General features: G+C 39.4%; 1 protein-coding gene across 9 annotated transcripts; it reads left to right on the top strand.

The window, feature by feature from the left end:
* The first annotated feature begins 1,986 nt into the window (after window positions 1-1,986).
* On the top strand, window positions 1,987-23,832 carry TFG (trafficking from ER to golgi regulator). Of its 9 annotated transcripts, none has more exons than XM_065062185.1 (10): window positions 2,011-2,208; window positions 5,166-5,263; window positions 6,275-6,316; window positions 7,363-7,571; window positions 12,542-12,625; window positions 13,509-13,655; window positions 15,170-15,337; window positions 16,156-16,296; window positions 20,625-20,714; window positions 23,044-23,832. In XM_065062185.1, exons 3-10 carry the CDS (start codon window positions 6,300-6,302, stop codon window positions 23,403-23,405), a joined length of 1,218 nt encoding a protein of 405 aa, XP_064918257.1. In that variant the 5' UTR covers window positions 2,011-2,208; window positions 5,166-5,263; window positions 6,275-6,299; the 3' UTR covers window positions 23,406-23,832. The 9 variants fall into 9 exon arrangements, with proteins under 9 accessions (XP_064918276.1, XP_064918265.1, XP_064918257.1 ...); XM_065062166.1 differs by having other exon boundaries at window positions 2,012-2,208; window positions 23,041-23,832; XM_065062175.1 differs by having other exon boundaries at window positions 2,012-2,208; window positions 6,145-6,316; window positions 23,041-23,832.
* Window positions 23,833-24,226: the final 394 nt, after the last annotated feature.

Raw genomic sequence — 24,226 nt, 5'->3', positions numbered from 1 at the left:
TGAACACAGCCCTTTTAGAAAACTAATACATTGTCTCCATATTATACCAAAAACCAAGCAAAAACCCAAGAAGAATTTGAAGTATTGAATTGGAAAAGTGTTGACTTTCTACTAATTAAATTAAACATCCTGTATCTTTCATGTTAATAAAATGCTATTATAGCCAACATTGGGCATGTCTCACCTAATATAAAACATGTTCAGCATAAAAAGCCTCATAAAATTATATGTTTTATGGATTTTGCCAATTTTTTTTCATTCAGGGAATCCTAATTTGAAGAATGGAACAAAGCAAAATGATCTTTTTCAGGTTATATGCTTACTTGTTACAGGAACAATAGTTCAGCTCTTATCTACACGTGGAATATATTGATCTTAATAATGTAGTGTACTTTGGTATTCTTTGTGGTATGTGGGCTTTAAGGGTCATGAAGTTTCTTTTCGTTAACACTTTGGAAACACTGCTTTGACAAAGAAATGCATTAGAGAAGGACTGAATCATCAGTACAAAGGTATGAAATATGACCGGTAGGGAGTGTAATGGATGGCAAAGTCCTGTTTTCCAGATATCTTTCCTATATTTTTAAAAGCAAAGAGATGATTTTTTTAGCATTGAAAATGCAAAATTTATTTCTACTTATTTTCTAATACTTATCAGAGAATCCCACTGAACCCCACTCTTCCTTCTCCTCAAAATATTTAGAATTAAAACCACATAGCATATTCATCTTTTTTCACCTCAATTTTAGCGGGAATAACACCTGCTTCTTACTAATTTGACTTGTTATTACACTGCTCTAAGCAGAGGCAAAGCTGTGAGCAAAGACAAATGCTACAAAAATCAAACTCCTATGAACAAAGGCAGCAGCAAACAATGTCCTAAAGCAGGGGTGTCTGGCTCATTTTCATCGAGGAGTAGTTACATCTATCCTGTCCTAAAATTGCATTCGGCCCTTTGAAGGCAACCGCGAGGCTGATGTGACCCCTGGTGAAAATGAGCCTGACCCTCTGTCCTAGAATGACAGAAGCTCTGGTTCCAGCAGCTTTGTGAGAAGCACCCCAAGGAGTCTGTTCTTGCATCTTTTATAATGCCAGGAAATCAGCTTCAGGTCCATGTTTTTCTCTCTTTGGTGGACAAGGATAGTAGTGAATGTTTGGAAGGACAGTCTTATCAGGGCAATGACTGCTTGAGGATGAACAGGCTGTCCGTGTGAAGGTGGCGGCGTCTGACAAGTACTGGTGGAATGTTATGGTCGATTTTTCACCCCGGCACTGCCAGCCCACAAGGGTCACATCTGGCATTTCCAAACAACTGCCCTGCTACGGCACTCGGTCTGAATCACCACTTGCTCTTGTTTCAGCCACATCTCCCTCGTTTTGGCTGTGGCTGGATGTGCCACCGCTGGGCCAGGAGAAGCGGCACCGCTCTCCCTCTTGTCTAGTAGCACAAGGGGAAACAGCCCCAAGTTGCACCAGGGAAGGTTCACGTTGGATAGTAGGAAAAATTTCTTCCTGGAAAGGGTTGTCAGGCATTGGAACAGGCTGCCCAGGGCAGTAGTTTGGGTCACCATGCCTGGAGGTGTCTAAAAGGCTTTTAGACGAGGTTCTTAGGGACATGGTTTAGTGCTAGAGCTGGGTTATGGTTGGACTCAATGATCCTGAGGGTCTCTTCGAACCGAAAGGATTCTGTGATTCTACATCGGGGCACGCACCAGCCAGATGACCGGCTTTTGTGTTCTGGGACAAAGAGTTTGAAACGTTTTGCCCCAAAGTCCGGCCGTTTAATAAAATGCAGCTGCACACCCAGCGCTGCCGGGCTCTGACCGCGGAGCCAGGCGGCGGGCAGAAGGAGGGTGGGGGGCGGGGGAGGGCTCGCGCCAGGGGCGTGGCCAGGCCGCCGCAGCGCCAACGCGGCGCCACGCCCGCCTCGGCGCCCACCAACGGCCGCGGCTCGCGCGGCCACGCGCGACGCGCCCTTTGACGCCGTCGACGCGCGGATGAGAGGGAGGAGGGGCTCCCCGGCAGCGCGTGCGCCCTGCGGCGCTGGCCGGGCTGGCCGCCGGAGTGCGCATGCGGGCGGCTCGCGCAGGCCCGGCAGTTGCAGCCGTAGCTCCGGCCCCTTCTCTCCCCTGCCACGTACGGGTGGCGGCGGCGGCGGCGGCCGGGCCCGGCCTGCCCTTCACCGGCGGGACCGCGGATGAAGCCAGAGTAAGAGAGCGGGGCTGCTCGCCTGCCCCTCCCCGCGGTGTTCCCGGGGGGAGCCGTTGCCGTGTGTGTGAAGGCGGCGGAGGGGTGGTTGCGGGCTGGGGGTGAGCCTCTCTTCCCCCCCGGTTCCAGGGGCGACGCGGCCCCTGGCGGAGAGGTTGGGAGACCCCTTGCGTCCCCCGGCCGCGCCTGAGGGAGACTGGAAGTGGCCCCCGGCCTCTTTGGCCTGGGAAGTGGGGGGTGAGGTTTTACAGGGGCCTCCCCTCCCTTTCTCCGCAAGGAGGGTGCTCCCCCTGCTCACCAAGCCTCTTTCCCCTGGGAAGCAGGGGAACTGCAGACTCCTCCTTTCCCGGCAGGTGATGGCTATGATTCCTGCTCTGCCTTGGGTCAGGCCTGCCCTTATGGGAACTGGAGAAAAACGAAAAGAGGTCTTTGCTTTTCGGCTTCCCCTCCTCACCCCCCAGATATCTTGGGAAAGCTCTCATGGCTCTGAGTGGGGTTCGGGAGGCATTGCTTTTTGACCCTATTTCGGTGTGCTTCACCCTGTTGTTCCTTGACTTGGTTTCGACAGAGGAAAAAGTGAAGCAGGAATGGCTTTTCTTCCCTTGCTTAGGCAAGGCTGTTTTTCTCTGCTGCAATGCAAAAGGGGTAGTGGAGTCCAACATGGTTATGACATCATGGGATCCTGAAGTGACTGCCTTAGATTGAACAGTCGCTGTCCACATGCACCACCTAGATCTGTACACAATGTGAACAGAAAGAGAGCCAAGGGAGGAGAAAAAAACCTGTGCCTCCAAAATGCCTGTGGTACACCAGGAAGGATAGAAAGACGTCAGTGTGATCTTTATGAAAAATAATCTCTCTTCAACAGAAAGACATTAATGTTTGGTGTTGCTTTGTTTCTTTTTTTCTTAAATAAAAAAAAAAAAGTGTAGACACTGTGATTACTCACTAGTGTGCATTCTGGATGTCTTGTCTGAAAAATTGTCCCAAGGGAGTCATCCATTGAGCTATGTCACAGTGAGGAAAGGAGCTTGAATGCTGTGTAATTCAATGATTAGAACATTTCTCATAGTTTTCTGTAACAGTTGCAAGCAGTTGCAGTGTTCAGAATCTGTCTCTTAAATCCTGGACACAGTCAAGCAGACTGGAGAACAGTTGGACAAAAAAAGGTGCATTTTAATGCTTTCCTGTTGCTTTTTCATAATCAGTGATAGACACAGAGGATTTCTGTGACTAGTGTTGGTAAATAAGACATTATAGTTCTGTAGGTATATTACAGTAGCCAGTTTTCTTGCAAAAAGATACAAATTATGCATTCAATATGTTGAAAGGCCACAGGAGGTCAAGTGTGTCCACCAAAATGTGTATCTTTAGGAATTACAGATGAAGTTTGATTCTTACTGTTGTCAGTTTCTAAGTAGTTTACATAGTAATGCTAAGGAAGCAAAACCAGTGCCCAGCTGTAATGTTTGAACCACATAAGATGTGAGCTAAGTGAACTCTTTAAATTCAACCACTCTTAGTTGCATTATCTTTATCCCTTACTTGTCCATTGTAGAAAATTTTACCTGGAGCTGTGGCAAGATCGGTGTGTAAGGGGAACCATCTTTCATGCATTACTCATTTCTAAACATGTGAATGAGGGATTAGAAAAGTAATCTCTCCTGTTTGCCTGCTTAGTATGTCACAACAGTCTTACCCTCTCCCTGTCAGGAGTGAGTACAGCCCTTTTTAAAGGTGAACATCTCATACCCAGTATGAGGGTAGCAGCTGCCAGCCTGTGTGTACCAGTGAAGGGTTTTGTCCACTCCCTGGGGTTTGCTTGCTCTCAGCTTCCATCCTGCATGTCTCATGCCTGCCTGTTCCAGTTTACTTCCAGTTGTGTTGAAAGAGGAAAGCTGGGAAGCACTGTTTCATGTGGATTAGAGGAACCTACTTTTTCTGTCTGGTTAGCGAATCATCTAAAAATCAGATCATGGGTGTTTGACTTAAACCATGTGCGTGAGAGAGAGACAAGGAGAAGTGTGCTGAGTAGGATATGCCTATTGGGTGGGAGCGAGGAGCACAGTTCTACATAGCACTGGTCTATATGCTAAATCATTGCCCATAACTCTGGGCATTCAGCACTTGTGTAATAAACAGATGGACTGCGTGAACTTCAGGAAGCTCATCACATAGGTTTTCCAGCAGGAAAGACACAAGCTGAACTGAGGGTAGATAATATTTTTAAGTTGTGTATTTCTGACTGTATTTCCTTCTTGCCCACTTTGGTGGCTCTCCTTGTGGGAAAAGTGGCTTTACTACTTCTTTCTTCTTGGTAGTCTGTCCTAATGCTGTGCAGCCTGTCCTTGAAGACGCACTACTTCATGCCACAGAGGCTTCGGCCTTAAGCTAAGGAATGGACATCTAGGTTTTTAGACTGCTAAATCAATCAAAATTTATTTTCTTTAACTTAACCTGGGATTTTAAGATGGAAGCAATACAAATGAATATTTTTCAGACTGTTGAGGAAAATCACGGTCCTGGAAAGAAACACATGACTGTTAGGAATTCCTACATGCAGTTACAAATTTAGAAAAAATGAATTTCTATTATTAAATTACAACTCTTGTTCGAGATCTGTTTTACTTGAGCTTCAAACTCTACAATACTCAAAAGTGTAAAGATGATTGTTACATAATGGATAAAACAATGACATTTTTTTAGTTGGTTATATTCGTTAAGATGTTCTAAAGTGAAAGATTGATGTGATCTGTATAGTTCTAAGGAAGTGTGACCATAAATAAATATCTGTTGTGGGTTTTGTTTGTTCGTTTTTCTGTGTGTGTGTGTGTGTGTGTGTTGGGGGGGTTTATTATTTTATTTTTTTGTTTTGTTTTTGTTTGTGTGTGGTTTTTTTTTTTGTTTTTGTTTTGTGTTTTTTTTTGGTCCTATTTTTTTTTTCTCTTCTGATACAGCTTCCTGTTTTCTGACACTGATAGTACATGGCAACTTATCCTGTGTCCTGAAGTGAGTGAACTGTGTCCAATAATCCAGCATCAGTAAGATAGACAAGGTAATGATGAATGTATGTTTTTTGGAAAGGAGGTGAAAGGAAACCTGTGGATGGCTGCTATTTTATATTTTAATGCTTTAAATTAAAAAAAACACAATCAAACAACCAGCTTCTGCAAAATCCTCTGCTTTTACAAGAAACTTAGACAAAGTGTTAATTAGACTGATTGATGTGCTAGTAGTAAAGACACCTATGTTGCAAAACATGAATAAGGCATTAGTGAGCATTAACAATATTGTAAACTTCACTGTTTCATCATAGTATCTTGGAAGCAACCTGGCTGTGTTAATTGCAGGTCCCTTTTTGCTTCAGTTACACTGTGTCCACCTACCTCCTGTTAGGTCTGATTAGGAGAATGAATTTTGTTGTCTTTTTGTTTTTTTTTTTTTTTTAAATGTCGTTGGGCTAAACAAAGGGATTTGCATGAAATGTTTGCTTTATGTTAATTACAATAAAAACCTCCAGAAATTGAATTGCAATGTACATATAGCATCATACTATATCTTTTTAGTGCATTGAAATAGTAGGATAAAATATACGTAGGTGCATCAAAGTTCAGTGTATGCAAGGCATTGTCTGAGTGTCTTGTTTCTCCAGTAGGAGGGAAGTCATTTTCAGTGTAGTACTTTAAAAATAGACTGACCAAAGCAAAATTAGTTTTCTCATAAAGCACTGTGTTATAACATCCTTAAAGGTAATGGAGAAATATCAACATATCTCTACCAAGATTTCTTTTGGCACAAGAGAATGAAAAGCATGCTTGCTTGCACGTGGCTTTGGAAATGTCAGTTTTGATGTGCAGGACTTCCTATTTTTAAATTTTCCAATATTTGTACTTCAGATGTTAAGATAACTGCTTCTTTAATTGCTTCTCATTCCAGATCTATTGTTTTGGCCCTGTCCAAAACAGTGAAGAAAGAAGGCGACATATGACTAGCTATCTAGATGTTTTTTTTTTCATTCCTCTGCTCAGTTACTTATCTGTAGTTTCTGTTTTTCTTTTAATTTAAGGCCTTTGTGTTATTTAACAAGAGAGATGCCTCATACAAAGTGGTAATTTTTAATTTGTCTTATATAAAATGTTAGAGATGTAACTCTGAAATATATCCTGTGTGCTGCTTGGACACAGACTGGCTTTGTTGCACTTTTAAGTTGGAGCAGTTGTCCACCTGTCTTAAAGCACTGATAGTACTGACAGTTCTGACCATGGATATTGCACAACAAATTTGTGGCACTGAACCTAATGCGTAGCTGATGTATGGTCTATCGAGCAGCTTTTAAAAATCTAAAATCTTGGTTAAAACATCTCAGTCAAAATTTCAAAAAAGGAAAAATATTGTATCTTATTTTCTGGAGAGGAACCCTCGATGTTTTGATCATTTATATAATAAAACCAGTGTTCAGGTCTTCATTTATTTGTTCATTTGTTTATGAAATAATGCATGATTCAACTTGATCTCCTTAATAAAACCTCCTAGCCACCTATCATCTTTGACATCCATTATTTTGTTCTGGCAGTCTTTTCTTGAATGGAAAAAAAAAAAGCCCTTTGTGGGTTATCATAATTATGGAGGATGTAAAAATAATCTAATAAGGTGATAAAGTAACCAATATAATGTTGTAAGGCTGAGACTATTTGCTACAATTACACTTTCCCTGAGCGATATATATATACATATATCTCAAAAGCGCATCTTGTGGAATATTAGTTCCTTCATAGCTTTTTTTTTCCATGAAAGTTTAGAGCTAATATCTTCAAAAAAAGAGAAAGTTTGACATTTCAAAATGTCACACATATTTAAAAACTCTCTGACTTAAAAAAAAATCTTTGGTTTTAAATTCTGAGCACTGCGAATGGTTGTAACTGTTGATTTGAAGTGTCTCGTCTTACAAAGTTCTCCTTTGCCTGTGAGCTCAGTGAGTGTATTGTGCACTTCATTGTTTGAGAAATCAGTGCATCATGGAATGTGTCTGAGAGAGGTTCTCTGGAGAGCTTCCTATCAGTAGTGCTTTCTAAAGATGGAAAGCTTCTGAACTATCATCAGATACAAATAACAGTTTAATTTTCTAAAATGTTTTTAATGTTTTGTTGTTAACAGGTCTGCAGACAATAAGGAATCCACCATGAACGGGCAGCTGGACTTAAGTGGGAAGTTGATCATCAAGGCTCAGCTTGGGGAAGATATTAGGAGAATTCCTATTCATAATGAAGATATCACCTATGATGAATTGGTGCTAATGATGCAAAGAGTTTTTAGAGGAAAACTTCTGAGCAATGACGAAGTCACAATAAAATATAAAGATGAAGGTAACGTTTAATTTATACTGTTGTTTAATTACTACTGTTGCTCTGATATGATTTATCTAAGGACAGAAACTGTGAAATTTAGCTCTTCAAAATTGTCTAAATTCATTGGCAAATGCAAGTGATTTCTTGTGAATTCCTTGGAATCAGATTATAGATGATGTATCTCTTGTGGTTATCCTGTCTTAACAGGATGTTTCCTGTAGTTTTCCTGAAATACCAGCTGTCTGGAAGTTCATTTTTTGCTGTTGCAGGAAGCTGATGCTATTGCAGATTTCTGTGCTGTCCACTCATTTAGTAATTTTTCTGTGTTTTCAGTGATAGAGCAGGTTTGAAGGTGAGGAGTGAATAAACATGTGACTTAATGCAAGCTCTTATAAGACTTCATTTAAGTAGTAGCAATTATTGATAGTGTTTTCCTCCATCAGTAAAGATGAGAAGCAGCTGTGGTACCTAAAATGTCAACTTCCATTCCTACATCTAGGCAATAAAATTTCACTTTGAATTGCCCTGAGACATTTTTTTCAGGTTCATGAAGCTTTTGAGATATCCTGTTCATAAAAATTGATATGCAATGAAGGGCTAACATTTTGGCTCTTGATCTCTAGTGGGAGATAAATCAATGAATTTGTGATGGTTTTGTTTTTCCTCTTACCACATAATCAATTTCATTTTTCTTTCTGGAACTGGAAAGGGGAAAGGAGATTGAATGCTTTTTAACTAGGTAAAAGCTTCTAGTCCCCTTTTTTGCATTCTAATTGTTCTTTTAGTAGAATTCTCTGGTTTTGTATGTCTCTGTGTTTGTCTTTTTTTGAAGGAGATAATGGTATATGATGGAGACTGTAATTATGGTTTCATTCTTTGGTTGTATTTCACAACCTAGAAGCCTCCTACTTTAATTTTATCTTTCTCTGTCTCACAATGTACTTCTCCACTGTGACATGGAATTTCTGTATGTTATCCTAGAAGAGGATCACTACTAACAACATTTAAACAGTGTTAATATCAGAGGAAGCTGCAAATGATTAGGGAAAATGTGAACAGAACCAGGCTTTGGTTTGTCTTATGAGGACTGTAGTATTCTTGGCTTTGTTTCAACTAAGATAAAGTTCTTTAAATCTACTTCAGTCATTAGAAGTGTTGGAATATATACATTGTTCTAGCTGTTTCTGTTTTGTTATATACTGCTCCAAACCTGGAGTGATGCTTGTCTGCAACTTTTATGTTGAATCATATGCTAAACCCTAAAGGAGCCAAAAATTGAAAAGTTGCTATTTATTTTTTTAATATAGGCTTGAATTTAAAACTGTAGTGCCTAACGTGAGGTTGGCCTTTTTGTTCTTGTTCTTCGTTACCTTGTAGTACAAATTGATGTCTTTGTGTCAGAGCCAATAATGAGTTATTAACTCTGCTATGTAGTCAAGGTGGTGTGCTAGTCAGTAGTGTCTCTACCCCTGGGCTTAAAAAGGGTAAATTTACCAAAGTGAAGAAAAACTAATTTTGTGGTTTTTTTTTTACCAAAATGGAATAGGGGAAAATAGATAAAAGGGTAGATAAAGCTAGTAGATGAGGAAGCATAGCTGGCAGGGCCAAGGATAATGATGCTGATTTCTAATATCTTAAACATTTTCAATTTCTTCTGACTCCTAATGTCAAAAATTGTAAGGCATCATGATGATGCAGAATCAATGCTAAAATACTTTCCAGTCCATTGATAATTTAAGGGACTCACTAGCCTGTACTAAGGATTAAAAAAAAAAAAAAAATGTAATTGGCATAGCAGGGAATATTTGAGGTACATGGGAACTGAAAGCTATGCCCCTTGCAAGATACAAGGAAGGTAAGCTCTTGCAATAATTAAATTGGTAGAGAAAATAAAGGAAAGCTTATTTTGCTCTTCGATATTGTACATTCCTATCTATATAATGATAACAGGAATTAAGCTTCATTGACATTCCTTACAATGAAAAGTTTGATTAATATACTTCAACTCTCAGACTTCTGTATGGCTTGACATATACATATACCTTAACGATCCTAGCGTATGCACTTCTGGGTAATAACTTGATGGCTGTTGGTGGGAATTGTAGAACTGACTTCATGCTTCTAAAAAGATTGTGTACTTTTCTGCTAGCAGTTTAAAAGCAAAATGTCAATTGTTGTTCTTAACTGCCTTCAACATATATGTTATAATAGATGAGGGAAAATAAAATGGAATTATCTGGATTCTTTTGATTGACATTAATACATGTAAACCATGTGTATTAATATATACTTTCATTTGGCTATGTGGGATAAACTGTTCAGAACGTGTACCGCTGTTAGGCAGTGAACCTGAGCATTGACTGGTATGACAGAAAAGCATCATAAGATGGTTTGTTAGTGTTGTCTTCTGGCAAGAGCATTAATAATTTTTGTGTAAGCAGGAGAATATGGAATAGAAGGGCTTTGTGTTAGGCACCAGTGGATATTGGTGTCAGCGTTTAGGAAGGGATACTGGAAAAGCTGGAGGAGGTGTTTGAGGTGGTGGATGAAAACCACACTTCTGAAGAGAAAGGACTGTGTAACTTTATGAAAGTTACTTGTTTAGGGTCCAATTGTACAACCCTTCTATGGATCATAATGGCAAACAGGGACGCTTTTACCCTCCTCATGGCACTGGTGAGGCCCCACTGGAAGCTCTGTGCTCAGTTTTGCTCCCTGCACCCCAGGCTAAATATGCTTAGGGAGACTGGAGAGGGTCCATCCAGTGAGGACGGTGAGGGACCTTAGACAGATGGCCTACAGAGAGAATTTGAGGAAGCTGAGCTTGTTCAGTACGCTGAGGAGGAGGCTGAGAGCAGAGCTCAACAGCAGCCTCCAGCTCAATGAGTGGGAGTTGCAAAGACCATTGAATTCAAACTCTTCTCAGTAGCACCAGATGGCAGCAGTCATAAATTGCAGTTTGAGAGGCTGAGCATGAGTTTTGGCCAGGAGGGCAGTGTGTCACTGGAGCAGGTTGCCTGGTGGGGTTTTGGAGCCCCAGCTCTTGGAGACTTTCCAGTCTCTACTCAGCAAATCCATGACTGATACTGCTCTCAACCATGTTTTTGAAGGTTGTGAAAGTGCAAGCAGGACATAGGATACAAAAAATATATGGAGACAACAATATTTCCTTCAGGAATACTTGAAAATTATTTTGGATGTCATCAGTTTGTTAGTATTTGTAAGATTTCTTGTTCGTTTTGTTAGAAAGCAGCTTCTTTGAAGCCTGATGGATGGTGGTAGGTGGTATTAATGGTACTGTACTAAGAAAAGCTTTCCATTGCAGAGGTGTTACTTGTAGTCATGGTATGACAAAATTAGAATATGTAGTTCTTCAAATGTTGAGCTTTTTCTAGCTTGCCGTCATGTGTTTTATGACTGTTCATACTGAAGCATTTATTTCTTTGAAAATTTTAACCCTAACTTTTTTACAGTTGGATATTTAGGTCATCAGTACGTAAGTAATAGCTCAGGATTTTTAGGCAGTAATGAGTAATGAAAAACATTTCTGTGTCTGTCCACAAACCCTCCTTTTAACAGTGTTTTAGGGAGGAGCATTGGTAGCCTGGAGCTGGCTTTATTCCAAGCTGTGTGTCATTCATCTAATGCTGTTGCTTCTGAAAGTGAAGCTTCACTAGGTAGTGTATCATCTCAGTTCCCTGTCTGTTCTGGAAAGAAGTAGTTCTGCTATCCCTTCTCTTTCCCTCTGCCAGTACACACATTTTCCTGATAATGCTTTCCCACTCCTTTCCACTGCCTGATTTGTGTTCATTTAATTCATTAATCAATTAATAATTTGCTGAATACAGTAAAACAGCAGAAAATCCAACCTGCCAAAGATAAGCTTTGTTTTATGTGTGATCTTGTTTTATGTGTTGATCTTAATGTGGATGTGTTTTGTGTTAGGTTAAAAATTGTGAAAGACCAGACTTAATGGGAACTTGGTATCTCTTTTGGGTGTTAATAGGATTAAAGGTGTTCAGTGCTTTATGTGTAGGCCTTTGTGTCTTAATAATAGATTATTCCATACAGTTCTTACATAGTTTCTGTGTCTGATGGCAATGTGCAGATTCATTAGGATGCATTGGGATTGAGAGTTCCCCTGAAATCTGCCACAGAAAAACAAATGGCTACGAGTTGAGACTTCATGTCAAATTCCTAGTTTGAGAGAGAAGTTTTTGTTCTGACAACTTTGACATCTTTATGTCTTTATTCCTGTTTGTGGGTCAAGACTGATAGATACTTTTACTGTTCACTTACACAGGAACTTTATTATCATTCCCTTGTTGAAAGTCAGTCTTGCACCTCAGTGTTCTGAGTACAACAGAGTTCTGATCACTTACAACTTGTTTGTGTGTTTTGTTTTTTAAAAATTAAATTAGGATTGGCGTGTGCTATCTGTCTCTCCTGTCTGTTCATGAACAGTATGGTTTTGGAGTCACTTGAAATGGGCATTTAACTTTAACTGGCAGCATCATTCTTTCTGACTCTTGCTTTAAAATAATAAATGTTTTTATGCTGCATTATGTACAAGTCTAATTTGTTGCTTTGTTGTGATATGATTAAAAAAACCACCGGTTTTGAGGACTTCATTTATATTCATAAGTATTCCTAATTCTAGAAATTCTTCTTCCTGCCCGTGTAATTGTAGATGCTTTTAAAATCAGCAGTGTATATCTCTGATTGTAGCTCAGGGAAACATGGATGTAAACCTTACATAGTAGTGACAGAAAAAAAATCCTCTGTTTACTACTTCTTCAGTTTCTCATCCTCTGTATAATGAGGTATGGTACCCTTTTTGTGGTAGTGTTAATTGGTATTTTTTTCTAGTAGCTTCAGAATCTTGAGAATGTTATTTTTTTAGTAATAAAGTAACAGTTCTGCCCTCGCATGAAGTTCAGTAGTTAATAGGCTTTACTTTAAATGTAACTTTTTCATGTTCTTTTCAGATGGAGATCTTATAACAATTTTTGATAGCTCAGATCTTTCCTTTGCAATTCAGTGCAGTAGGATACTTAAGCTGACATTGTTTGGTAAGTATAGAAGGTTGTCTTTTTTTTTAATAATGTTTGTTAAAATTCAGGCAGCAGGTTTCACTGGAAGGTACTAAAAACTTACAGTTTGTCACCTCAAAAGAATGAAATCCTTAAGTTAAAAATATTGGATTAATATGTAATATCAATTTTCTCTCTTGGTGCTTTATCTGACATCTGAATTTATGGAAACTTATTTATACAAACTTCTTTTTGTAAAATTGCTGAAGTATTTGGCTTATATATGTGGTCAATTATTTTTTCGGAATGTTATTTTCCATGTTATATTCCACTCTTTAGCATTCACAGGTGTGTGAGATAAAGATGATGGTAAACTTGCAGTATTACTAGTACACTGCAAAAAACCTAACATTAATTGCTTAAATTTGATTCTAACATTTATCATTTGGCCTTTGTATAAAGTAGTTCTTTATTTTTAAGCTACTACTGGTAAATTAAGTTCCAAAGAATAGCAAAGAGACTTTAACCTGAACCTTATTAATGAATTGCAGCCATGTTGTGCGTGTGCTGCCTTAGTTCTGAAGGTACTTTCTAAAATGACAGCTTTCCACAACCAACTGTGATATTTGTATTGTTCAGGTTATATTCATGGAAGTGAGTAAACAATGCAGAAACTTTCTGCAGACTTTACTCTGCAGTTCTGGTACTGTGGATTATGCTGAACTGAAATTATATTAAAGGAATAGTAAACTCTAGAATGAGTTCAGCTTGTGTTGACTGAACTGTGTTACTTTAAACTCCACAGAGGAGGATGATACTACTAGTAAGTAAAAGTTGTGATTTTTTTTTTTTTTGTACAATTTTAAAATGAATGTAGAATATGTTACTACATTCTTAAATTTATGTAATTGCTGTTTTGCAGTGAATGGACAACCAAGACCCCTAGAATCTAATCAGGTGAAATACCTGCGTCGAGAGCTGATTGAACTTCGCAATAAAGTCAATTGTTTACTGGACTGTTTAGAACCACCAGCTGAACCAGGACTTTCCACTAATCTCCCTGAAAGTGGTAGGTAGCCTGGCAAAAAAATTGTCTGGTTTGGTTTGCAGAGCTGTGTGCAGTTTAACAAAGTGAAAAACAGAGGCTTGAATACTGGTTGTGATCATTAATAATTGTTGCTTGATGATTCGGAACTTTATTTTTAATGCTTCAGTTATTTTGGAGGCAGAATTTTTACTCCAATTATCTGGAGTAAAGCACTAAGTTAATGTAGGAATAAAACTTAAAAGTCTTTTTGTTGGAATGTATGAAACTGCTGTAACTAACACTTGTGAGTCACGAGAACATTTTGAGAGGGCTTTGAGCTGAATTAATAGTTGTTGCTGTAGAGTTCTTGCTCCCAGCTGAGCACTCTCACTGCTTACTTTGGGCTAGCTCTGGTGCTTATCTTGTCATGTTGCTTAGCAAGTTTGATTCATCAAAACAGTAAGAAGCGAATACAGCAAAAATTGTATGCACTTTTTTTGCCAGGTTAGGAAATTGAATCCACACATTTTGAGCTCAGACCAGCATCAGAGCTGTCTCAGGGTAAGCAGCACAAGGGTGCAGATAAGGGTGGGAAAGGATTATCAGGGGAGGGCAAAATGGGGAACGAAGTGGAAGTCTTGTTCTTCCAGTTTCAAGGCATTGATCTCCTAGCTTAGGGCTGTTGTACTTACTGTAAAAACTATACCTCTGTGTGCTTAACTGCAGATTTTTGGGTAAGCTGGACACAGAAAATAATGTCACAAAGTCATGGAGTATAGTGTTCTGAGTAAAGAGTTAAACCAAGAACTCCCAGCCTTTTAGGAAACGCTGCTTTTGTATTTTACACTTTGAAGTTTTATTTCTTCTGTTGTTTAAAAAATCCCAGCCCCTGTTCCTACAATATAAGCAATTACTAATTTCAATGGAATACCCTGGATTCTGGTTATAAACTGTTTGGAAGGAGGTTACGGTGATGATCTCAGAGGGTAAACAGACCTAACCAGTCTAAAGCCTACCTGCACTTGTTGTTTCTAAGAGTAAGTGTAGCGCATTCTTAGGTAAGGGATTTCTTAGTGATTCAGAGTTCCTTGTATAACTGCAAAGATATGAACTTCACCTGTCAGTGTATGAAGAATTTGGGGAGAAGGGGATAGAACAAAACCACAGTTGACAAAATATCATAATAAACTGGAACCTATCCTGTAAGTCTGCTTGATATTTTTTGAATTCTTGGTGGGCGAGTCATTCCAGAACACTCTGCTGAAGCAGGAGCCTTGTACCTTTACATTTAAGACAAAACAATAACATAATACTGAATACTCCACAGTGTCAGTGTATCATTAAGGAACTGTGCAATGAAACACAAGTTTTGTGATTCTTCACAGTTTCAGCTACATCAGTGGTTCATTACTTTTATCCTAAAATAAGTGTTTCTACAGTTAAAACATTTATCCCCTGCCCCCAACTATGCAGTTTTAAAGTTACTGTAGTATAATATATAGGTATCAAGGTGTTCCAGTTCTGAAGAATTCATAATTGGACATTTTATTTTACAGATGCTGTAGATGGTAGGGAAGAAAAGCCTGCTGCTGCTGACTCTAATGTTAAGCCATCTACTCAAGTTATAGCAGCAAGCATGTCGGCATTTGATCCGCTAAAAAACCAGGATGAAATCAGCAAGAATGTCATGTCAGCGTTTGGCTTGACAGATGATCAGGTGTCAGGTAAGAATATGAGTTATGAAAAGGAAAGCAGAACCGGTTCATAGCTGATGGCTCAAATCTTGTTTTTTAACAAAACATTTGTATTTTGCATGTATTAAACTGTGTTCTGTATTCACTATTTCTTTTCAGAATTCTAAAACTTGATACATTGTTACTTTGTTAACTTCTGTAAACAAAATGTTGAAATGTTGCTGTTGGTTTTAGCATTGTGTTTTAGTTTGGAGTAGAAAATGGTTTAATTTTTTTAAATTTGAATTATTTGAAGCTGTGGTGTAGAGTAACTTAAATTGATTATCTGCCAGTGACAGAAAAACAGTATCCTCTGCTCGGCCTTAGGCTTTGTTCTTGCAGTTCATGTTCTTGGCTTGTGCTTCTGCTGCTCGGGTCAGTCAGAATGTTTTGTACCAGCCTACCTTTTCTGTGTTTCATTTAAAAAGTAAATCGTGTCAACTTTTTTACTGTTAAAAGCAAGGAATAACATACTTGTCTGAACTATATTTATTCTTGAAGATTAATTCTTGAAGCTGGGGAGAAAATGTTGTCATGCAGGGTTTCATCCCACAAATAAGTGGGTTCCTCACAGGGAAGAAATTTGAGTGACCAAGAGAAAAGTGGAAAATCCCCTCCAAATATTTTCAAAGGAGAATTTAGATGTGCAAATATATTTAGTTTTAGCTTGGGTGTGATCCTCTCAGATGTAAACCCATATAAAACTGGAAAAAATATAAAAAGCTTTGCAAGGGAATGGTCTTGTATTAGATTTTTAAAATTCAAACTCTGTTCATTTCACAGCTTATACTTTGTTCTTGCTTCTCTAGGACCACCCAGTGCCCCTGCAGAAGAGCGATCGGGAACACCAGACAGCATCGCTTCCTCCTCTTCCGCAGCCCACCCCCCTGGTGTTCAGGCACAGCAGCCGCCTTACCCTGGAACACAGCCACAGCCTGGTCAGGTGGAAGGTAAGCAGCATGTTTTTCTGCTATTTAAGACGTCAAATATGGTGTCTGACTCTGAGTGGTCAGTAGCTAAGACTTTCAATTAGCAGACCCAAAGTCCATACCAAACTAAATATTACATTTGTGCCACTAGGCAGAAAAACTTTTTCACCACTTGCTGTTCAATATACAAACGGCAGGTGGAGCAGTAGCTTTATTTAAAAGGGTTAGGTAATGTAACATGAGAAAGCTTTTCATGGTCCTGTTTTCTGCTTGCCTACATGCTCATTTTACTGTAAGGCAGATTTATATACGCTGCACTTCAAAGCTGTCTGAAAACCTTGCTTCTTGTCATGGCCTGTGTGTTGTGACTAGCAATATTAGTTGCTTTCACTCAGCTAGCAGTTTGCTGGCTTGTCAAATATGAATTAAAAATTCTGTTTGCTCATTATTTCTATCTAACAAAGCAGAGCCATTACTACATTGTGTCTTTACTATGTATGGCTCTGTACAAGTCAGGTTAAACCTTATACATATCTTATATGTATTGTATTCTAGTTTTCCTGTGTAACCCCTGAGAGCTTCCCTTGGCTCTCCTTTAAAGCTTAAGGTCTTGACTCTGGTGTTCAGATTCCTTTGTAGTATGCCCTTTTAAATGTTATTTGACTTCTAAAAATAAACCCATTAAGAGGTTTGCTATGTTTGGGCATCATTTTTCTATTGGTATTTTCTAAGTGCACTGAGCCTTCAGACCTGTGTAGTTCTGGATTAAATTGTAGAATGACTTGCTTTGATATTTCTACCTCTGAACAAAGTACAATATAAAGCTGATTCTTTGTTAGTGTAGGAACAAGTTACAACCCTCAGCTGCTTTCTATGCTGACCTAATGCTGAGATAAGTGTGAGAGGAGGCATTATTGAGGGTGATGACAGTATCTGCAGTCACTTGGAATATCTTCCCTGAAGGGCACCAGTAACATTTTGATGGAGCATTTGAGTAACTTGTAGCTAGGCATAATGTTTAAGCAGGCACAAATGCTGTTAGTTGCGGTAGAGCACGTAAAGCTTTGCTTTTCAACTTTCTTTTTGCTTACTTCCCTAAGAATTAGTCAAGCGGTATAAATGAGACATCTTAAAGCTACAAAGATGTTTCTTGCTGTAACAACTGTTTGGTGTTTGGTGAAAGTTACTTCTGGAAAAAAGTGCTTCAGGCTCTTCTGTCAGCAGCCAGAAAACTTCATATTCAGAAAATATACTCTCAGCTACTGAACTTGTATTTTATTAATTTAGCATTTTTACTGTTACTTTAATACAATAAAGTATGAGGTTTTAAGTGTTGATGTTGTACTACAACTGAAACAAAGTTAAATACTTAAAAGTACTAGCAGCAGTACGTTGGAATCCTGAACAGCTGCTGACACTAGGAAGGGGAAAAAGTACTTGTTTCAGCAAAACTCAACTTACTTAGGAAAGAACTTGTCGAGGCTTGCGTATTAGAGTAGATGTTGTGATTTTTCTAAACTTGGGAACTTGGGTCAAAGGAAGTATAGTGTGTGTGGTGTGTGTTTTTTTTTTTTTTTTTTAAACCGATGATCTGTGCTACACCTTTGCCCAGGTCCTTTTTTTTTTGCATGTAAAAGTAGAGCAGCAGTAATTACGAAGGCTTAGGTCTGTAGTTTATGCAGTTGTTATTATTGCTACTGAAATATTTTAAGTATTGATTACATTTTCTTCACTGTATAGGATGGTTCAGTTCTTGGAAAGAGGTCAGAAGTCATTATTGCACTTAGTTAATCAGAAACACTAGTGGGGGTGCTTATGCTGTCCGTTGTATGCATTATGGTAAACAGCAGTCTCTTACCAAAGCTGGGTAATATATGTGATTATCAACTGCTGACTTTTTTCATAAACTAAGTTGCTTTTATCCAAAGCATTCAAAGACTTTACTCTGATACATGGAGAAGCTTCTGTACTATACCATTTGATAGCACCTCAGTCCGATGGTAATTTGGGGACCTACGTTGTCCTGTCCTGTTCTCCCTCCCTGTACTTGTGCAGCTGAACTGAGAACCTTTACAGGTCCATGGCCCAGCCAGAACTTTGGATCCATTTTGATGGCTGAGTTTTCAACAGGATTGGCTCACACAAATGACGTTGCTGCTGGAGGGCATGTTCTTGTTAGAAACTAGTTTTAAAATATTAGTTCACTTTGTAAAAACCAAAACAAACCACCCCAAGCTGTACTTCCCTCCACCTTCCCAGTATTTTGAGGATGTAAGTAGAATGGTGATGCTAGTCACGTCTTTCATTCTGGTATATCAGGGTTTATTTTTTTAATGGCATTCTTTGCCAATAAATGATGTTGTGATAATTATAATTGGTTATTAGTTGTTGTTGTTGTTCATGAATACCAAGTCACCTCCCCTCTAGTGCAGATAACACTGGATGGCTTGCCCCCATTGATAAAATTTTAAGCATTCATTTGTTTGAATTACATCCATGCAACAGAGATGTTTAAGTGTAGTGCTGTCTCTTGTGGCATGCCTGTGCTGTTGTACCACTAAATCCATTTGCTGAACACTCAGAGGAACCAGTTACGTGCAGATGTGGACACTGCTTTAGACTTTGCTAAAATAAATGTAAAAGTCGATTCATGTAAGCACTTTGTGGTCTTCTAGGGGAAAATAATGTTGCATGATTATATACCTGCTTGGTCTTTTTTCCAAATCAAGCTAATGTTGGTGTTTCTTGGTGCACAGAAACAGTGATAGATGCTGGCTGGTAGATCCTCGACTGCAATAAGCACTAAGTACAAGATCAGACACTGATGCTATAGCTCATCTGTTTTCAAAGTAAAATCCAGGGAGAGAGAAGACTGTGTGTTTAAGGACCCGCAGGATCCCTGACTGCATTCAAGGCTGTGAATTAAGAATTTTTTTTCTTGGACAGCACCAGAACACCCCTCTGCCCCTCTATAATGCTTCAAGCCCAGTGCAAACAGCAAGCCTTCTCAGAAAGCTTTGGAAAAACTTTTGTAGCCCTTTACCTGATGTCTCCAGCAGGTGCCAGTGTGGTCTCTCTGTTAGTCTGTAGGTTGTTACCCTGAGACAGGCAGCCTCCTGGTTGTTCTCCCAGAACTTCTCTGGAACAACTGAGTTTAACAAAAACTATGCAGTCTGAGTTTCTAATTTTAATTGTCAAGCTAACAGGCTTAAATTCTCAGGCATTGTGTTTAGCACTTGTAAAATTTTGAAGGGAGTGTAGCAATATAAAACATTTTGAACACCTTAGTGTGAATGTACTGTTGCTTTCAGCTGCAAGAGAAAAGCAGAAATAAGGAGTTTTGTTAAAGCAGCATGCACAGGGGTCTGGGAGGGCTTGGAGCAGGGCCGAGTAGCTTTTGCCTTATACAAGACAGAAGATAGAGCTTACAGTATATTTATACAGTCTGCTGATCTTTGCAGAATGAATAATAGTACAGTAACACTTTATAATAGCAAAGTTCCTGTGTCTGCTTCAGTGCAGCTAAGCTTTAGTTCTGGCAGATGATTGTCTTGGTTCTTTGACTGTGCCTTTTATTAAATTGAAAAACAGAAGCATGAAGCCTAAACATGGCCCATAGTTTAAATCTGAACAAATGTTCTGCCTCTTCTTGCCAATAAATTTTAAACAGTGAATTTGGGAAAAATTAGCATTGAGTTGGAATATCCAAGCTTAAGAATGTATGGTTTTGTTTTTGCTTTAGGGTGTGTACCCCTGGGTGTCTTAAGAAAACTTGGCTTACTACAAGTAAGATACTAAGAGATGGATGACTTATCTGGAAAATGTGCTCAGAATAAATAATGTACCACTCTGCTTACAGTACTTTGATGCAGAAATGGTCTTAAAAACCTAATATAAACAGACAATCTGAAGACCTGTTTAAGTTTTGAAGTACTTTTAATTTACAGTATAAGTTCTGGAGCAGTTATCAAGGCATTTAAAGATTCCTGCTCTGTTACTTACCAGAGTAGCAATAATTAAGGTGCATGGCTTCTGGCATCCTCCGAAAATGCAACATAGTAAGCCTCACATACCGAATTAGAACTATTTATTCTGTTGGAGTTAAACATCATTTAGTCGTCAGAACAACGTGGTTCAGAAACTAAAGTCTGTAGATTGATTTCAGTTGGTAATTAGGTAGAACATACTCAAACTTCACTGTGTTCACATTTAAAAGAAAAAAAAAAAGTTTTTATATGTTGTGAGAAAGTTTGTTTCTGTGATTTTTAAACTGTTAGGGTGTTGTTCACCTTGTGTTTATTGTAGAGCTAGGGTACTGGGCTTCAACTAACTAAGTTTTTAATCCATAGGTCAGATGTATCAACAGTACCAGCAGCCTGGTTACCCTGCCCAGCAGCCACAGGCTCAGCCTCAGCAGCAGTACGGGATGCAGTACCCAGGTAAGCAGCGCTCTCAGACGGCGGGTGAGCTATGAAACCTTCTCCTTCAGTGCCAGGCCCTGGGAGCTTCAGTTCCTGGAGCCATGGCACAACTCAAAAATTGCCAGTAAGAGAACACTGTAACTGTCTATATTTTTAATACATGATTGGAGTTCTGGTATCTCATTCCCAGTTGATTGTGACCAAAAGCAGTCTTCATTATTAATCAGCAGAATGCATTGTTTGAAAGGAAGGCAAAATGAATCAGCTGAAGTGTGAGCAGTCTCGGGATCCTAGCAAGTGACTAAAACATCCCAATTTAGCTTCCTGAAATGTCAGAGGTGTGTAAAGATGGCCCCTATTTCTTGCATCTAGAATGATCTCCATGTACAAAATCCAGTGGTATGAACACTGATTATAGTTGACATTTAGTATATCCCTAATTATTATAAATACTGTAATTTCAGAGAAACTCTCAAATGATAGTGTTTTTTTTAGTTGATTTTGCTGATACCTCAAGTAAAGGTGCCAGTAGTAGACTTATAGCAGAAGAATATTTTAGTGCAGTCAAATATGAAAAGCTGGCTTTTGTGTATACCCAAAATAAACTTCAGAACTTTCAGCTATTTATTTTAGAAGCAGCTGGCATCTAATAATGCAGAGTATATGCTAGGAATCATAATCTAGCTAACGTGCAGGGATGGAGCTATAACAGCAGATTCCCTAACAAATTGCAAGTTGCTTAATACTTTTAGAAAATGAAACAAAGCATTCATCATTCCTCATTTTAAACAGTCTTCCTTAAACTAAACAAAAGACTCCCATACCATTAAGTGGCTCAGAGCCTGTATGGCATTTTTTTGGTGTGCAATATATACAGTGGGAGTGCATCAGTTTCGATGTAGATGGAGAATGCTTGCAGAGCTTATGAAGAAATTCTATGTTTATCTTGGAAAAGAACCCTAGAAAACTTGGAACTGAAGGCTTGTGCCTCAGCCTTTGTTCCTGCGCACTGTGCAAGAGCTGATTGATTTGGGTCTCTAAATATTATCTTGTTCTCTGCAGATTTCTGACCCCCACATTTGTAATTAGAAGACCGTGACAGACTTTGTGAAGTCTAGTTTCACAAGAACAAGCCTGTCGGAAGTAGAAGGGTCTATCTGACTTTCTTTAGGCTTAAAAACAGAGTGAGGGGAAAAAAAAAAAAAGGAGTTCCCATCTGCTTTGTAGTCATATCTTACCATCATCTAATCCATTATTTTAGTGGAGAAATTCCTGCGAAAGCTTGAGCTCCTCTGTTTCTCATAACTTATTTCATGATCAACCTAATCTTTCAGAAGCAGTCTTTTTTTGAGGACCTAGTGGCAGCAGCCTTTGAAGAGATTGAGGTTTTTATGTCTGTTTGTATTGCTGTTGTTACAATGAGTTATGATCTCCTTTCAAACCCATGTCCCCCAAGAACAGGATCCATGCCCACTCTAGTAGACGTCCTAGGCAACAGTGTGATTACTTACTCATGGTAGTAAAAAATGGATGCTTCAAAGGTTTGTCTCATGAGTAAATTTTGACCCCAGTTTCAAGGTGAGTTTCAGAATTTACTCCAGTGCATTCTTCAATCCTTACTCTTTCTGTTTAGGGCTGTGCACTTTTAATAATTTGTGTGTCTGGTGTTTAATGCTGACAGGATTCCAGTCACTGGAGAGGTTTCATTGCAAGTAGCTGCAGGTGTGTTTCATGATGGATAAAAGTAGCTATTTCTTCATAAAAGGACTTTTTGTTGTTTCAAATTCTTCAATAAGATAAATTCGTTTTTGAAGCTGGTTTCACACAGAAAAATCAAGTTTGGGACATGTTTAAATGGAAGTTTTGTAGTAAAGTATTGTTCTGCACAACTTTTTCACATTTAACCATAAAGAACTGAAAACACCTATGATTTAAACCAAAGGTATGACTTATATTAAACCCTAACAATATTTTCGTGAGAGTTTAGTTTTGAGTTTTTATTTGGGAAAAAGGTTGCATTTTGCCTCATTTGCCAATGAAGACTTTATATTTTTCATGTTACATGATGGTAAAATACTATTTGTGTTTTTTTATTTCTTGTCAGTTGTGGGAAAATTATTTTATGGTAACAGTTTTCACTGTTGCTGTGCTGCCATGGTAGTGCATCAAAAACCAGGCAGCGTGCTTCTGTGAAAGGCTGGAAAACTTGCAGTTCATCCTTGGTTTGCCTTTATCTGTGCTTACCGCGTTGTTTTGTGTTTGTCAGCGTAAGCAAAAAAAGGTCTTTCTGCGAGCGCCCTTGGTTCTGCGCTCTCTCACCCCACGTCTCTCTTTGCCTTTCCAGCAGGCTACAGCCAGCAGCAAACCCCCTCACAGCCAGCCCAGCAGTTCCCGGCCTACAGCCAGCCTGCCGCCCCGGCCGCCGCCTTCCCTGGGCAGCCGCAGCAGCTGCCGGCGCAGCAGCCTCCGCAGTACCCGGGAGGCAGCTACCCCCCGCAGCCCTACACCACCCAGGCCTCTCAGCCCGCACCCTACAGCGGCCCCCCCGCCTCCCAGGCGGCCCCTGGCACCTACCAGCCACGGCCAGGCTTCACCTCCCCGCCTGGCAGCACCATGACCCCCCCGCCCAGCGGGCCCAACCCCTACGCCCGCAACCGGCCTCTCTTCAGCTCCCAGGGCTACACCCAGCCGGGACCTGGCTACCGGTAAGGAGGTGCCGCCCGGACGTGCGTGACCAGCCCCTGCGATTCCACCCCAACAGACTCCAGGATTTGTGATGGAGAGTCCACAACTGTAATGAGGCAAAACTATAGCTGTTAATTAAATTCTGCTGGGGGGAGAAGGGTAAAGATCAAATGAATCTTTCCTGCTTTAAATTGTATCTGCTTCCTAGTTTAATTTGGGGCTGGGTTGTTTTGGGGAATCACTACCTAAATGTCTGTAAAGTGATTGACATTCTAGCTTGCCTTGTTTGAAGGATATGAAGATTCTAGTTGGAAGTTTAGCCCACTTATCAGGCTTGTTTCTACTAATACCGTGATGTACTAAATTAGATTCCTTCTGGAGGTAAAACCTAGATATGATGTATTATAAATTGTAATGCTCACATGGAAAACTAATAAAAACCCTGAATCTATTATTTGTATGATCTTGATTTTTAGAACATAGGTACTGCTGGACAAGGAAACTGTTAAGACCAATGTGCGTGCTGGATGATGTACAGATAGAGAGGTAAAATATCAGCAGTGCTTGGGTTTATAGGGGAAGAGGCAGATTTTTAGGTGTGTAAATGGAGAAGCGTTGTGAATAGATTGCTTTTGCAGAGTAGACAGTTTTGCACTGTCGGCAGTTATTAATTACCAAGCAACCCAGTTACCAAATGAGTAAGAACCAATACATAAAATCTTAGAGCCCCTTACTAATTTCACTTTAACAAGGGCAGAGGGAAAATTGGGTTATTACTTGAAAATGTAAGCCAAATACATATTTTTAAAAAAGAACTGTTAAGAAGGAACAACTTTCCACAGGTC

This window comes from Columba livia, chromosome 1 (genome assembly GCF_036013475.1).
Source record: "Columba livia isolate bColLiv1 breed racing homer chromosome 1, bColLiv1.pat.W.v2, whole genome shotgun sequence".
Taxonomy (NCBI): Eukaryota; Metazoa; Chordata; class Aves; order Columbiformes; family Columbidae; genus Columba; species Columba livia.
This window is presented reverse-complemented; position numbering and strand designations above follow the sequence as displayed.

Coding starts and splice junctions, on each gene's coding strand:
- TFG (XM_065062166.1), top strand. Junction 16,297..20,624: donor ACAGCCTGGTCAGGTGGAAG/GTAAGCAGCATG, acceptor TTTAATCCATAG/GTCAGATGTATCAACAGTAC. Junction 20,715..23,040: donor GTACGGGATGCAGTACCCAG/GTAAGCAGCGCT, acceptor TTGCCTTTCCAG/CAGGCTACAGCCAGCAGCAA.